The sequence below is a fragment of the Microplitis mediator genome, chromosome 7 (assembly GCF_029852145.1).
Source record: "Microplitis mediator isolate UGA2020A chromosome 7, iyMicMedi2.1, whole genome shotgun sequence".
Classification (NCBI taxonomy): domain Eukaryota; kingdom Metazoa; phylum Arthropoda; class Insecta; order Hymenoptera; family Braconidae; genus Microplitis; species Microplitis mediator.
Window position 1 is genome coordinate 23,997,111 of NC_079975.1, and position 16,972 is coordinate 24,014,082.

General features: G+C 27.2%; 1 protein-coding gene across 1 annotated transcript in view; it reads left to right on the forward strand.

Moving 5' to 3' along the window:
- The window catches only part of LOC130670878 (uncharacterized), a 75,139-nt gene extending 58,551 nt beyond the window's left edge, over positions 1-16,588 (forward strand). The window contains exons 2-4 of the mRNA XM_057474483.1: positions 1,898-2,090; positions 6,118-6,262; positions 6,336-16,588. Of these exons, the coding sequence (XP_057330466.1) occupies positions 1,899-2,090; positions 6,118-6,262; positions 6,336-6,607 (609 nt within the window). The 5' untranslated portion in view covers position 1,898 and the 3' untranslated portion in view covers positions 6,608-16,588. The remainder of the gene's footprint in view (positions 1-1,897; positions 2,091-6,117; positions 6,263-6,335) is intronic.
- Positions 16,589-16,972: the final 384 nt, after the last annotated feature.

Here is a 16,972-nt window from a genome sequence, read left to right on the forward strand (position 1 = left end):
AAAAAAATAATCGGTAGCAGCTACCTATTGGCAATTGGTAGCCACTACCGATTATTTTTCGGTAGCCGCTACCGATTATTTCGGTGCCAGTTACCTAATTTTCGGTAAGAGCTACCGATTTTTTTTCGGTAGCTGGTACCGATTCCAATCAGTAACGGCTACCGAAATAATCGGTAGCTTTTACCGAATAATCGGTAGCTGTTACCAAAAATTAATCACTAGCAGTTACGGATTATTTCGGTAACTGGTACCGAAATAATCGGTAGCGGCTACCGAAAAATAATCGGTAGTGGCTACCAATTGCCAATCGGTAGCTACTACCAATTATTTTTTTCAGTGCATGGTGTGTATACTATTTTTCATCAGATCTGCACCTAAAAGTTTAAATTTTTGTCTCTGTTCGCGGGAAGGATGGCACATGCGCTAATTTGTATGATTTTTCACCAAACCTGCACCGAAAGTTTAAATTCCTGTCCTGTTTAGGGGAAAGAAAGTCGTTCTTTCCTTCTATGAGAAAACTTAGCCCATGCGCTGTTTTCTCACAAACAGAGTCAAAAATTTGAACTTTCAGGTACAGATCTGGTCAAAAATAATATACACACCACGGAGAAAGGAAGGACGTCCTAATCCGCGTGTTTGCCATTACACACACGGGCTACAATGTCCTACTTTCCTCCCTCGGTGTATAATATACTATATTTTCTCACAAAAGTACGACTTTCTACCTCTGAACAGGGCAGGAATTCAAACTTTCAATGAGGGTAAAGTTCACAATTCTTTGAGTTACCAAAAAATAAATTTTTTTAACTTCATTTGGACTAATAAATTGATATTTGAGAGTAAAGGGGTCAATTCCAAGAGAAATAATTCATTCTGCGACATGTTCCTTAAATTTATGTACTTGAAGTTCCGAACGTTTTTCACGCAACGAAAATGAAAATAATTCATGAAATTCATGTCAAATGGCAACTTAAGGGATAGTTGGCGGTGGCCTGTCATTTTGGGTTAACGTGCGAAACATTTACGAAATCTAGATCCAGTAGATTTTTTACTTCTCAATTATTTTTTCTTATTTTTGTTCCGCGAAAAACGTTCCGATCTTCAGGTACATTTAAATTTCACCTAGAGGATATCGTTTTTTAATATACTGTACTAATAATCATAAGTATGAAAATTAAGTTTAATTATTTTAGAATCAATAGAAAAAAAAAAAAAAATTCAAGGTTTCCAAGGAGATTGACATCTAAGTAAATTACCCTAAATAATATTACATATAATTCTTCAAATATAAAATATTATTATTATTATCATCATTAGTATCAATTATTATTATTATTATTTAATAAAAATAATTATCTTTTGGGAAATAGAGTGAAATAATGAAGATATATCTCCATATATAGGTGTATAATTGGATATAATTAATATAATTAGGTAAAGATAAAAAGTATGTGATATATATATCATCGTTGGAAAAATTAAAGCAAAGCCTACTCTTTGAAGATCCTTTTACTATTAATTCTACAAAAGCTAGTGTACTGAATACAAGTATCATAGAATCTATGGGATAGCAAGCTCGTGGCCTGAGGTACTGGGCTATACACGGGTCTGGAACCAAGCTAGAGTGGGTGGGTGGGAGTAGGATTATAGTGACGTATCGACCGCGCGGGGTCATTCGAGGTCACTAAAGTTCACCGCGTTGTGTAGTTCACGAACCGGTAGAAGCGGCATTGCATCATGTACATAAGCAGAAAGCAATGATCAGAATCCAATGACAGCTATTGATGATAACACAACAGAAAAATTTTATAAAAATAGAAAATATGAAAAATATGCGAAAGAAAAATATTTGTCAGGTGGTTGATATTGTTGGTTATATTTTTTTATTAAATTTCAGAATGATTGGAGCAATGCCAGCAGTGGCTGTGCGCCATGAACGTAGGAGACAAGAGAAAAGGTTAAAACGACCGAGCCAGCTATATCTCGGCGGGCAATGGCTGCCACCTCTTCAAGGTTCTCCACCAACTCCTAGTCCACATGGGCAAAATAGCCATCTTGACCCTCTTCCTGAACTTTATCTCTGTGGCAAGGTATTTTATCTCGACATAGAACTGCGATCTTTTACAAAAAAAAATTAAGTATAAGTACTTTGTTATCACAATATTCGAAGAACAAAATAACAAATTTTCTATAAAAAGTTTGATAAATAGGGGTAATTTGATCGGAAATATCTGAAGATTTTAAGACCATTCTCAGACAGTGCCCCCCACTTTTTAAAAATTTTCAATGACTTTCACCTGTCATAAGCGTATCAAATTTTTATTAATTAATTAAAAAAAAATTAAAGCATTAATTGAAAAAAGGATAACGTAGTCGTGATTTTGCCGACATATAGACTTAAAAAAAATTATTTCCACTTGATATCAATTAGGAGTTAAACAAAATTCGTTAAATAAATTTCAGTAAAATTTTCATGTCAATTTAATAATTCGAATTTTTAAATTTTGTTGGTTAAAATTTATTCAACAAATTTCGATTAACTCCCAACTGAAATCAATTGTAAGTAATTTTTTTTAAATTCTATATCTTAACGAAATTACGACTACGTTGTCTGTTTTTCAATTAAGGTTTTAATTTTTTTTTAATTAGTTAATAAAATTTTAATACGGTTATGACAGTTGAAAGTCATTGCATATTTCTAAAAAGTGGGGGGCACTGTCTGAGAATGCCCTTAAGTAGGCATACACGGAGAGAATTTTCGTATGAATATTGCCATGTTATTTATTCTAAAAATTACTCTAAATCGAGTAATCTTGGGCCATTACAACTTTTTACTTTCGAATTACGAAATTTTACTCTTTCAGTGAGTAAAAATCAATCAGATTCATTTTTACTCACAATGACGAGTAAAAATTACACCTGGCGGCTGTCTAAATAAATTCTCTCTAATTTAATTTTTACTCGTAGGTTATGAACTCTCTTTCTTTGACAGCCAATATTTAGTTTAATTTAAATTTTATTGAATGATATTGATAATAATGAAATAATATTTATATGAAATAAGAGGCATTCAATGAAAAATGCATATCGGTATTACTGAGGATTGTAGAAAGCAGGAATTTATTAAGAAATTTTTTCTAGGGATTTTAAATTACTGGGCTAAATATTATCTGTGATATTCATTACAATATAAAATGGACTTTCAGAGACTAGGAATTGATTAGAGGAGACCAGGTCAAATGAGACACCATATTTCTGCTGAGTATCCGGTGTAAAATGGACACTAACTTTGAGAATTTTTTATTCTTTTATGAAAAACGAAGTCTTGTTTTGACTCGGTTTCCTTTAAATCTACATTTCATATGTTTTTTAAAAGGAAAGTTCATAATTTACATAAAACTCATAAAAAATTGATTATATAGACTATAAATTTGCAAAATATAACATCAATAGTAAGTTTAGTTCTGATATATATAAAATAAATACTCTTGTTTTCTCATAAATTTGGTTTATTACTTTAAATTTAGGTTTAATTGATGATTTGGTTTATATCCGTCTAAATGATCCGAAAATCATATCATGTTCACTGCAAATTTTCAGGATAAATTCATGATAAATTATTAATTTTATGGTAAAGTTTGGATTTGGTATTATTAACAATCGCTCCAGAACCTTTTTACGCACAGGTATATAACGCTTTGACTTTTTCCTACCTAAAATATGTCTACCGTGAAACAAAATTATCCTTGAATTGAGTACTCCAAAAGATCTCACCCAGAAAAACGCTCTTCAAGATCAAAGCCCGGGTCAAAAATAAAACTTGGTTTACCAAGTCGAAATTTATAACTTTTTTTCACAAGACGATCGTCCAAAAAAGTTCCACAAGTTGACAAAAATTTAATTCAACTCGAAAAAGTCGAGATCTTATCGAACAATCGTCGGCGAATCGATGGCTTAAAATGACAATAAGATGAAGCGAGACTGAATCAAGTTTTATTTTTGACCCGGGAGTCTTCCGAATCTTATATGTATCCGAAGATCGGAACGTTTTTCGTGAAACGAAAATAAAAAAACAAAATAAAAAGTAAAAAATCAACTGGATCTCGATTTTTGAAATGTTTCGTGTACACGATAGTATGTCAGGCAAACTTGCAGGCCACCCCCAACTACTCCTTAAGCAGTTAAATTGCATAAATTTTTCACTTTGGTTGAACGAAAACGTTCCGATCTTCAGGTACATAATCTTTTCTATTCAATTACAAGACTATCCGAAATAACATTATCAATTACCGGCAACTAGAAAATTATCGGTACCAGAGAAAACGTTACACGGAAAAAATGATATTGTGATTGAAACAATCTAATGGAGCGTCAAGTGCGTATTGTAAAGGGAGAGATCTATATAAATACCATCGCGATCCATTCTAGTCCCATTCATGATCCAAATCGCTGTCAGCACTAATCTTCAAATAGCTAACGATTATCGTGACAGTTAGAAAACTGTATCGTGCTGGTCAAGTTATTTTTTTTTTTCCCTGTAATTAACATGGAAATTAGGTTCTGGAGCGACGTCATAATGCTCTCAATCAAACTTAAATCATAAACCGCAGTAATGCCCACATTTACTTTGTTCGATATATAATTTAAAAATTATTAATAAGTCACTTCATATTTTTCTCATCCAACTTTCATAAATTTATTTAATAGTAATTATAATAATGAAGTTAAAAACTAATAACTTTTTAATTATGACTACATTAATTGTAATTAAAAATAATTATAAATAATGTCTGTCAATTAAATTGTTAAATCGTTTAAGAATAAATTGAATGTAAGAAAAAATAATTAAAGGTCCTGTGTAAAAAAAATCTTACGAAACCTAACGAAAGGTTGAAAAAATGTTTACTTTTCGAAATTTCAAAACGTGACACGACTTATATTTTTTGAACGTTTTTTATGCTTTTGAAATTTCAAGGAGAAAACCATTGGTTGACTAATTACTGGGGCCAGGATTTTTGCTTTAATTTGAAAATAACAATTTATAATTAATGCTGTCAAATTTTTGATGTTACGGCGGAAATATTGGCCATATAAAAAGATTTTTCAAATAAAAGTTCTTCAAAATATAATTTTATAAAAAAAAAATGTCTCTTATAATTTTTTCATAGAACTAATAAAAAAGCCGTAATTTCAAAATTAAGATTTTCATAATTAACAAAAATTTGAACCATTCATTATGAATCGTAATTTTGGAATTGCGGTGAAAATATTGGTCGTATTAAAAAATTTTTCAAATAAAAGTTGTTCAAAATTTAATTTTATAGAAAAAATGTCTCTCATAATTTTCTCATAGAACTAATAAGAAAGCCGTAATTTCAAAACTAAGATTTTCATAATTAACAAAAATTTGAACCATTCATTATGAATCGTAATTTTGGAATTGCGGTGAAAATATTGGTCGTATTAAAAAATTTTTCAGATAAAAGTTGTTCAAAATTCAATTTTATAAAAAAAATATCTCTTATAATTTTTTCATAGAACTAATAAGAAAGCCGTAATTTCAAAACTAAGATTTTCATAACTAATAAAAATTTGAATCGTTCATTATGAAACTCAATATTGTAATAACGGTGAAAATATTGGTCGTATAAAAAAATCATAAGAGACATTTTTTTTATAAAATTAAATTTCCTACAACTTTTGTTTAAAAACTTTTTCCATATGACCAATATTTTCGCCGTAATATCAAACATTTGCACCATTCATTTCAAAATTAAGGCAAAGATCTTGTCCCCACTAATTACTATCAACATATTAAATAAAAAAATAAAACCTTCAGAAATGGTTCAAAATCAAGTTTTTCTGACGTACTTTGCCCGGAAAAAAATGGTAAAATTTAGAGCATTTGATAGAGAGTCAAAAAAAGTCACTAAACGTTCATTTATAGGCTTAAGTCAATCGTTCTTTTTGTATTTCTAGAAGTTTAAAAATCGTTCAAAAAAAGATCGTCATTGTGTCACATTTTGAAGTTTCAAATAGTCAACGCTCGTTAAACTATTTTTTTTACACGAGATTATCAACAATTTTAAAATAATAAATAATGAATTAAAACCCCAGATATCGGGATTACACGCAGTGGTAATTTGCTTGCTGTTGGGCGCAATAGTATTGGTAGTTGGTCTAGTTCAACTAGCACCCGGAGCAACGACCACAGACCACAGACTTGTACTACTGATAGCCGGTGCAGCCATACTCCTATTCGGTGAGAAACTTGATACAAATTAATTTCAATTTAATAGTAACAATAATAAACTATTAATTACTATTTAAAATAGGAATAATTCTTGCTGGCGTAAGGTGTTATGTTTTACACTGCATGCCATTGCCAGCGGATTCACCGGTAGCAACACCATTACCACCCCCAAGTGCAACAGATCAATCATCTGTTGCCAAAGGTACTCTCGATTTACTTGTAGGACACGAAAATCCACCGGAAACGGAACAAATGATTCACCATCATCATCATCCTCATCATCAGCAACAACGTCATCATGCTAACAATAAAGAAAAACGTACTTCCCAAAGTTCAGAACCTGAAAAAGCCTAAGTTACGTCATTAATTTATCTAATTTAAATAATTATTTATTACTAATTATTATTGTTGTTGTTGTTGTTATTATTTACTTGTTTTTTTTTATATAAAATAATTCCTAAAAACTGCGATGACGGGTAAAATATTAACATAAAAATTGTACTACAACTTTATAAATATACCGCCAAAGCTTGTACTTGAGCTCTTATGATATTCAAATTCTACAATTTAAAACTAATGAAATTATTTCGAGTGTTCAAAATATATAAAAAATAGAAACGAAAATAATAACGAATAACAAGATATTTAAAGGGAAGGAAATGATGAAAAAAAAATATATAGCAGACTGGATAAGTTTAAATAATATAAAACGACATCGCGTCGTTTCTTTTAACTTTTATAACTTTCTATACACCTATAATTATAAATATATATGAATATAAATATATAAACATTAAATATGTTATATATATATTTATGTATTCTCTGCAGAGTGTGGTATTATTTAATTTGCACGTATATTGTGTATATTTGTGTGTATTCTAAATATATAAATATATATATATAAATATACATATATTGATGAGAGTTCAAATATAATAATATTAAACTATATAAATAAATCATAGTCGTGATAAAAAATTATGTGCGCGTAATTCAGAAAAATAAAATTAAATTTTAAACAAATCCTAAATCAAACTTTTTTTTATACTCATTTTTTTTGTTATTCGACTCGATGTTCGATTAACGAGACAGTAATCGACAATTTTTTAACACTTTTACGATGTATAAAGATAAAATAAACTAATGCAATTGAAATAAAATAAATTTTTAAATATTTGTTTTCAATAAACATATTTTTTGAATTTGTTTATTTCAGTTAAACACGTCTGTTAAACACAAGTTTATTTATATATTTTTATTGCTATCAAGTCCTTCTATTTAAGGAGGTCCACTTGTACGTGAATCAATTGTCGTGACATAAAAAAATAAGAGCACTAAAAATTACTTTTTTGAAAAATATTTATTTATTCATTATATTTTCTATTAGAAAATAAATCATTTTTTAAAAGAAAGTAATTTTGCTTCCGGGAAAAAATACCCATATATGTTTATATTAGTTTATATATTTAGATATTGTGTAAAAAAAAAAATTGGACCAAAAAGATTCCAAAAATGTTCGACAGATTTGAACTTCAAGTTGATCTTTTTTCTTAGTTGAACTTTTAGGACAAACGTAAAAAAAATAGTGATTTAGAACCTCATGTAAACGAATGAAAAGTCAGATGAGAACGTTTTTGAAACATGATTTTTAAAACGTATTTTTATTACGTATTTCTTTCATTCGGAAAAAGTTCAAAAGTCTCTAATTTGAAATCCTTGTAGTAAAAAATAAAAAAAGTGAATATATGTTCTCAAAATTATGCTATAAAGACGGTCTTATTTGACACAAAATTCACCCACATAAAGTTCTAAACCAACTATATTTTTTTCTATTAAAATTGTAAAAGTTTGAAAAAAGTTCAATTTGAAATTCCAATCGTCTCAAATTTAAAAGTTCTAAGGTAAGAGACCTAGTACCCGATCACTCATGTATTTGAATATCTATATTTATTAAATTTTACTAAATATAGATATACAAGCATGGAGTGATCGGGTACTAGTTACCTGATCAGGTCTTTTACCTAACAGGTCAAACTTTTTTGGAATTACTTTGGAACGAATTTTGTTTTACATGGACTGATCAGATAAACGGAGAAAATGTAGTTGTTTTAACAGCAGCTGTAGTTGAGGTTACTACAAGTTAGAGTAAAGAAATGCCAACTCCAACTTGGAATAACCTCAATCACGCGTGTAGTAACACCAACTACAGTCGTCAATGATTACTACAATATTGTGGTTGGAAGAACCATATTTTTTTCCGTGTATGGTTATATGTGATCACACATAATCAGATTTATGCACATATGATCATGTATCATATAGTGGTCCCAACGAAAGCTTGGGATTTTTTTCTCACCAGTCTCTTCCCCCACCATCATTATATTAGAATAAGCGCATGCGTCATTCAATGTGCGCATGTGCCAAACCAACATTTAAAGGGTGGGGGAAGAAACCGTGGTGGGAAAAAATCCCAAGCTTTCATCGAGATGACTATACATGATAACAAGCATGATCTTATATGATATTAGTCAGCTGTACTGTTCAATTTATCGAATTAATTTTATGTTTCATAAATATTTATATTCATTTTTTCTAACCTCTAATCGCTAATTCTTCATTTTATCCAAAAGATCGCGGTATCTTGATTTTGAATAATCATAAAATTTATATTTAAAAAACACACAGAACGTTAATTGAAATTTTGTAATCTCATAATAACTACCCATAAATTTTTTCTTTTATTCAATCTACTACTTTTCTTCCAAATGTACCTGAAGATCGGAACGTTAGTCGCGCAACGAAAATGAAAAAAATTTATGTAATTTTACTGCTTAGAGATGACTTGAGGGGTAATTGGGGGTGGCTGTAATTTTCGGCTGATATATTAGCACCTATACAAAAAATTTCAAAAATAAGTCCAGTAGATTTTTGACTTTTTATTTTCGTTCGGCGAAAAACGTTCCGATCTTCAGGTACATTCTACCAACACGCACAGCGGGCTTCCTTAAATTCAATAGCCAGTTAAATAATAAAATAAAATTAACATAAATAAAATATATAACGATGAAATTAAAGTAGTACATCGATTATAAAACATAAATATAAATTTAATCTACATTATTAGTATTATATTTAAATATATGTATATTTTAATCATTAAATTTACGTATTTAACAAAAATATTTTTAAAAAATCTTCCATATATTTCTTCACCTTTGAAATACGTTCGACTACTATTTGGGTCCACTTTAACTTATATAATGATAAAAATAAAATATTAAAAAAAAAAAAATGTTATATCGATGTTAGAATTTATCGCAGTGAAAATTTATCAATTAAATTTCATTTTAATTCGTAAGAATAAGAAAAAATAAATTATGGAACCACCGTTTGCTATATTTATTGATAAAAAAATGCATCATTTAAATTAAATTTAATATAAAATAGAGATGATTTATTCAATCGAACAAAAATAAATCGTACTTACTTATATAGAGATTCTTCTCTATTGACAGTAATATTAATACGAAATAACATCACGTAGTTTCCATTGACGTAAATGACGTCAATATATTTGTATAACAATATATATATTGGATAGAAAATTTAATATACTTATTATTATAATTATGATGACGATAATAACAAAATACGCTACCGCATATGCAAATAGCAAAGGATATTAATTACTATAAATTAAAATGTCATTAAAACAAATTGTCATAAAAAATAAATTCAAATTTAATTAGTAAATTTTCACTGTTAAATTAATAATTATTTTATTGTAATAATTATAGTGAGGGGATTGAGATAAATCTTATAAAAATTATTGATCGTATTAAGCAGTGATATAAAATATAAAGACATAATTATATGCAAAAATAATTAATAAATTACTGTTAATTAAATATAAATATATAATAATTAAAAAAATAGTTAATTCTCTATAATATGAGCACCAATTAACTTTAATAATTTTGAAAAAAAATCTATCAACGCAAGCTGAATTACAGATTATTATTAAATATGTATAAATAAATAAAAATATGTATATTGTTGAAGCTTGCTACGCCATTGTGTAATTATTAAAAGTTGTTCTGAGAATCACAACTTATCTTTTTTTTACAACATTTTTAACGCTTTAAGCTCAACTGTGGATAATATTTAAATAAAAAAGACCAAGTATTATGAATGAAATTATTAAAATTCCTATATTTATTTATTTATATAAATTTAACGTTTGTTAAAATTTGATAACATGGAAAAATGTCTTAATTATTTTTTAATTCATAACGTTTGTAAAATGCAATACTTCGATTTTACGAAACTGCGTTAGAGTTTGACGATTATTAAAAAAACGTCTCTTAATTATTTATTACTTGAGATATTTTTTTTATATTGCGCTTTGTGAATTAAGTATGACATAAGATTCTTCCACTTGAAAAATGTTTTAAAATTGATAACACTAGATTATTTAAAATAGTAGGGGAGAATGGGGTACGGCGGGATCTCTAAGAGAATAATTAATTCTTGTAGCTTTCTAGCTCCAAACGCCATTTTTTTTTACTTTTTGCGAACAAATTTTTCATCCTTTTACGATAAATTAAATAAAAAAATTTTTTTTTTGTAACGTCGGACTACTTTCCCGATAAAAATTTGAGTTGATAATTATTTTCTGTCAATTTCAGTTAGTGTTCATACTTTTGTTTCATATATATTTAAGGAATCTATTAAATTTCTAAATGTTTTTCATGCCCCTGGTTTGCCTCAAGTATTTTTTATCATTTAAAAATTCATAATATTTACAAAATAGACAAAAAAAAATTTTTTATTAAATTTAAAAGTGTCCCGGGTCAAAGTAATGACTTGATGTTGAATTTTTTGACTTATTGGACTTGCTTTTGACTTAATTAACTTAATTTTGGTTTCACTTACTTATTTTTAACTTCAACATGACATCATTAACTTAAAAATTCAAGTCAGCCATCAAATTAAAGTCTCGTTGACTTGGAGTTGACTTCAAAATTTAAGTCAACTGTCAAATCAAAGTCACGTTGACTTCGGTTCGACTTAAAAATTTAAGTCAACGGTAAAATCAAAGTCACGTTGACTTGAATTTGATTTAAATGACTTAAATTTAAGTCAACTCAGTCGAATCCAAGACGACGTGACTTAGATTTGATTCAAATGAGTTAAAAATTTAAGTCAACCGTCAAATTAAAGTCACGTTGACTAGGGGTTGACTTAAAAATTTAAGTCAGCCGACAAATTAAAGTCACGTTGACTTGGGCTTGACTCAAAAATATTAGTCAGCCGACAAATTAAAGTCACGTTGACTCGGGGTTGGCTACAAAATTTAAGTCAACCGTCAAATTAAACTCACGTTGACGTGAATTTGATTTAAATGACTTAATTTTAAGTCAACTGAATCTGATCCACGACAACGTGACCTTAATTTTACTTGGTTGGCATAAATCAGTACTAAATAAGACAATTTAGTCAAAAACAAGTCAAAACCGAATGTGTTTTCATATCTTGAAATATGTAAATCAAGCTAAAATCAAGTTATTTTTTTGACCAGGGGTCCCATCATGCCGTGGTCTCCTCTATTTACTCATAAGTTTCTTAGATAAAATAATTGCAATTACTTCCATTACTGCTATATCTTCCAGAATAAATTGCGTTAAATTATAACATTATCAGTTATTTTGCTATAAATTTATTATTCTTATAATCTAGTATATGAACTAATTTAAGTTATATCTTCGTCAAATACCAATATTTTTTATATTTTATTTATTAAATAAATTATATTTTTAAAAATCTATATTGTGTAACTTACGGCGACGATTAAAAAAATATATTATTTAAAAGACTGGGCTGAAAAAGCTGTAAATTTTAATGCCAACTCTCGTTGCACAATAAAATTACTTAATTATTTTTAAAAGTACGTTATTGATATAAACGTACTACTACAAAATTAACAATTGTATTATTGTACTGTAATTATTTATTATTAATTTTGCATTAACAAATTTATATGTACAAATTACAAAATAATATTTTAATATTTTATACTCTTTATTATTTATTGTGGAAAATGTTTTTATTTAATAAATGGAATTTCAATTGTAACTCATGATATTTACATTGCATTCATTTACATAATTGAATGCATACTAAAAATTAAATTAAAGAAAAAGGCCCATTTATTGACACCATACGTATCGTAGACATCATTTATTTATTTATTATATTTTATATTAATGAATAAATGATTTTTTTGACAGATCTCATTAATTGATATTTTTATCAATTTCTTAGTCGACTATGTGATTAATTTCCCAAATTTTTTTAATAGATATAAAACATAAATCATCAGTCAGATATACTTATTATGAGCATATTCCTTAATTATATGGAATTCTTAGTTTTCGAACTGTTTTCTAAAACATGAAATTTTTTTTTTTGTCGCCCAATTGTTACTATTATGGGCTATAAATTTATTTTCTAGACAAGAAAAAAAGTAAACGTGGTATGTAAAAAATTGTTTGCAATCTAGAAGAAAAGCCAAAATTTTATTAATTAAAGAAAAAAAAATTCTTGATTTCAAATAATTTTCTTGAACGAAGAAATTTTTGACTTTTTGTCCGAATTACAAAAAATATTCTTGGGCCACAAAAATATTTCTTGAGCCAAGTTCTCGATTTTGTCTGCATAAGGTTTCTTATTAAAAAAAAAAAATTTCATACATAAACCAATTTAGTCAAAACTATTTTCAGACAATTTACTTATCACAAATAAATTTATTTGATAGAACTAAATAAATCGTTTATTTGAGAAACCCCTTAAGTCAAGTGAACAAAATTTGTCAGGAAACACAAAAAACATTTTTCTGGAAAAACTTGACATTAACATAATAATGAAATAATTGAAGACAATAATGTTAGCGTCTCTGAAAAAGATTCAAATAAGAAAAATTCAATTTTGTAATTGAAACTACTTGAAAAAATTATTTGAAATCCATTTCCAAAAAAGCGCGAATTTTAAATAAAAAAAAAAAAAAATTATTTCTGTAAAATTAAAACTGCACATGTTTATATGAGAAACCCGATAAGTCAATGACTTATGGGGTTTCTCAATTAAAAGAAATTGCTGTCACCCCGTTAATTTTTTTTTTAAACGCTGATTTGATGCATATTTTTATTGATTTCTATATGGGAACATCCAAAGAACCTAAAAATGCAAAAAACCCAATTTCGAAAAAAACATGACTTATGGGGTATCTCAAATAAACGATTCAAATGTGGTATTCAAGAAAAATATTAAACTTATTAATAAAAATTTAATTTGCTTTTGAGTTATGAAAATTGAATTGGCAACCCGGGAAAAAATTATCAAGAATGACCACATGTCGTTTCATTAATGCCCATAATCTGCACAGAAATATGGAAAAAATCCATGTAAAATTTGTAACGTTTTTATCTTTCATCTAAATATATACACACATATGATTATATATTCTGACAAATATTCCAAATACATACCATGTTATTAATGTCCAAATTTTTGAAAAGTTGACTAATTATTTATTTTTTTTTGCGTGCATATATGTACTTATATCTTATATTTATTTACTGCATGTACATATATGTCGTCACAGACTATGATCATAAAAAATTTGGGAAATGTATGTAAGAATATAATACGAACTTAGATGATCATAAATGGTCAATAATTGGGTCTGTTACCTTTAAAAATTATTTTGAAATTGAGATTCAAAATTATTGTCATATGCTTGTAATTAAATTGTATGGAAAGTGTGTTAATTAAAAAGTGGTAACAGAAATGCAAATAAAATTAGTATATGCATTCAACTTTGATAAATAAGTGTTTAGTAAATACTAAAATAATTACGATGAAATAATAAGTTGAAAATAAAAAATTGAAAGTTATTATAAAAGTGATGAACTGAAGCCTTTCCATTAATTTATTTTAAAAAATCATAAATATTTAAACGTAACTGTTTAATAATAACAATCGTCATTTTAAAATATTGTTGCTGATAAATAATAAATTAGCATTTTAGATAATAATTGTAGAAGAATGATAAATAAAATAAAAATAAGATTAAATAAAAAATATAAATAATTAAATAATGCGATCTTTTTAACATCTGAAAGTCTAATTTTTTATATGTGTAAAATTTTAAAAACTGTTCTGCAATTTTTTCTATGAAATTATAAATTTCGTCGTAAAATCAGCGGTTATTAAAATAATAATAATGATAATGATAAATTAAATTAAACTAAATTAAATGATAATAAAAGCATAAATTTTAAATATCAGCAAGACATTTTTATTAATAAAAAAAATTGTATTTATAATTTTTTATAGCGAACCAAAAACAAAGACATGCATTTAAAATCTAAATTTTAATAGTAGTTTATCTAACTAGTGCGATCGTGTTTAAGACGCGAGGTGTGAAGACACACGAGTCTTAGACTCGATTGCATTAGATAAATACATTAGTTTTTGTGACAGATATTTGAACCCTGATTGAACAACTGGATTCGACCGAATTAAAAATTTGAATTCTGTTATATTCTGTCGAATTCTGCAAAACAGAATTCAACTGAATTGAAAATTTGAATTTGAATTAAACAGAATAAAACCGATTTAAAAATTTCAAATTCGTTTTAATTCGGATTCAGAACCAGAAATTGGAGAATTATTTTCGAATTAATCAGAATTAAACCGAATATAATTATTTAAATTCGTTTTAATTTGGACAAATTATGGATTTCCTGCCGAATTAGACAGAATTCATACTTAAGTTAGCTACCGAATTAACAGAATTTATCTGAATTAAATAGAATTAAAATTTTAATTCTGTCATATTCTGTCAAATTCTGCAAAACAGAATTCAACTGAATTGAAAATTTGAATTTGAATTAAACAGAATAAAACCGATATAAAAATTTCAAATTCTTTTTAATTCAGTTCAATTCGGATTCAGAACTAGAAATTGGAGAATTATTTTCGAATTAATCAGAATTAAACCGAATAAAATTATTTAAATTCGTTTTAATTTGGACAAATTCTGGTTTTCCTGCCGAATTAGACAGAATAAATTTTTAAGTTAAGTACCGAATTAACAGAATTTATCTGAATTAAATAGAATTAAAAATTTAATTCTGTTTAATTCGATCGAATTCAGTTGTTTAATCAGGGAAATGTACTACATTTAGTGCCTATAAATGGCAGGTTATAACCCGCATTTATTTATTTGGTAAGATTGTTTTGAGTATTTGTTGAAAATAAGAGAGAAGCCGGTAAGTGTATTAATTAATATGATGATAAATTTTGTCACAAGGTGGCTCGTTAAGTTACTTCGATATTTTTTGGCCGTTTGCAATCGCACATGTAACCAAAAAATATTTTTTGATCCGTTGATGACGTCACTATTAGAACGATTAGGTATCTTTTTTACCAGCTGTATCTTATCTAATATTTTTTTTAACTGCCGGCTATAGGCGCTAAATATCGTACATTTCAAGTGTGTCACAAAAAATATATTATTATGTTATTTATTTATCATACATTATGCTGAAAAAAAACCATTCACATACGCACAGCTATTTATTAAATTTAAACACGATAAATTTTTTCATTATCTTTAATTAAAGGTGTGCGAATAGTTTTTAAATCGAATCTAATCAATATTATCATTCGATTAATAATTCGAATCGAATAATTTGAAAAATTCAAATTATTCATCAGTTTTAAAAATATTCGTGAGTTTTCAAATTCACGGTATCTGTAAATTTTTAAATTCGAACGTTCAGTTTAAATTTAAATTTTTTTATTCACACAAAATAAATCCAAAAAAAAAATTGTCAAATAATTTGGATTTGTCGTCTAATTTGAAACTCAAATAATTCAAATTTTTCAAATCATTTGATTCGACACGAATATTTCGTAAGTTCGACTTATTCTCACATTTCTATTCTTTCGTGCCCTTATGAAAATATATATACAGAAGAAAAATAAATATAACATGTGCATAGGTTTGTATCTATAAATATGTTAAATAAATAAATTAAGTACATATATATATTTATCATCTGAAATTACATAAATTCAACATCTATGTTGACATTTATATATCATATATGTAAAATATATATTTATGTGCGAAAACTTGTCACATATATATTGCATAGATTTTTTGCTTATATATATTTCCATAAGGGAATATATTTATAGTGTCATAAATATTAACAATGTGATGTTTTTATTGCTAATAAATGATGTAAAATAAATAAATTGTAGTTCTCATATGTAATTCTACATAAAAAAAAATATTATAATAAAAAAACTTTACTGCTATTGTAATTTTTAAACTGATTGATTCGATAGTTTCCGAAATATTCACGAAAAACAAAAAAAAAAACGATTTTTTTTCGTTCTTTCGTCGACGATATCTCTAACGGATTATCCGATGAAGACGGTTGAGGTGGCAATCGGCGTGTTTTATTGAGGTCTCGAGCTGATAAAATTTTGGGAATGATTGGTTTAGTCGTTTCGACGATATTTGCAAAAAACCGTTTTCTACTGTTTCTTTCGTCGACGATATCTTTTGAACGGATTACCTGATTGAGACGTTCTTGGTGGCAATCAAAAGCTTTTATCGAGTGGTAGAGCTTAGTAGAT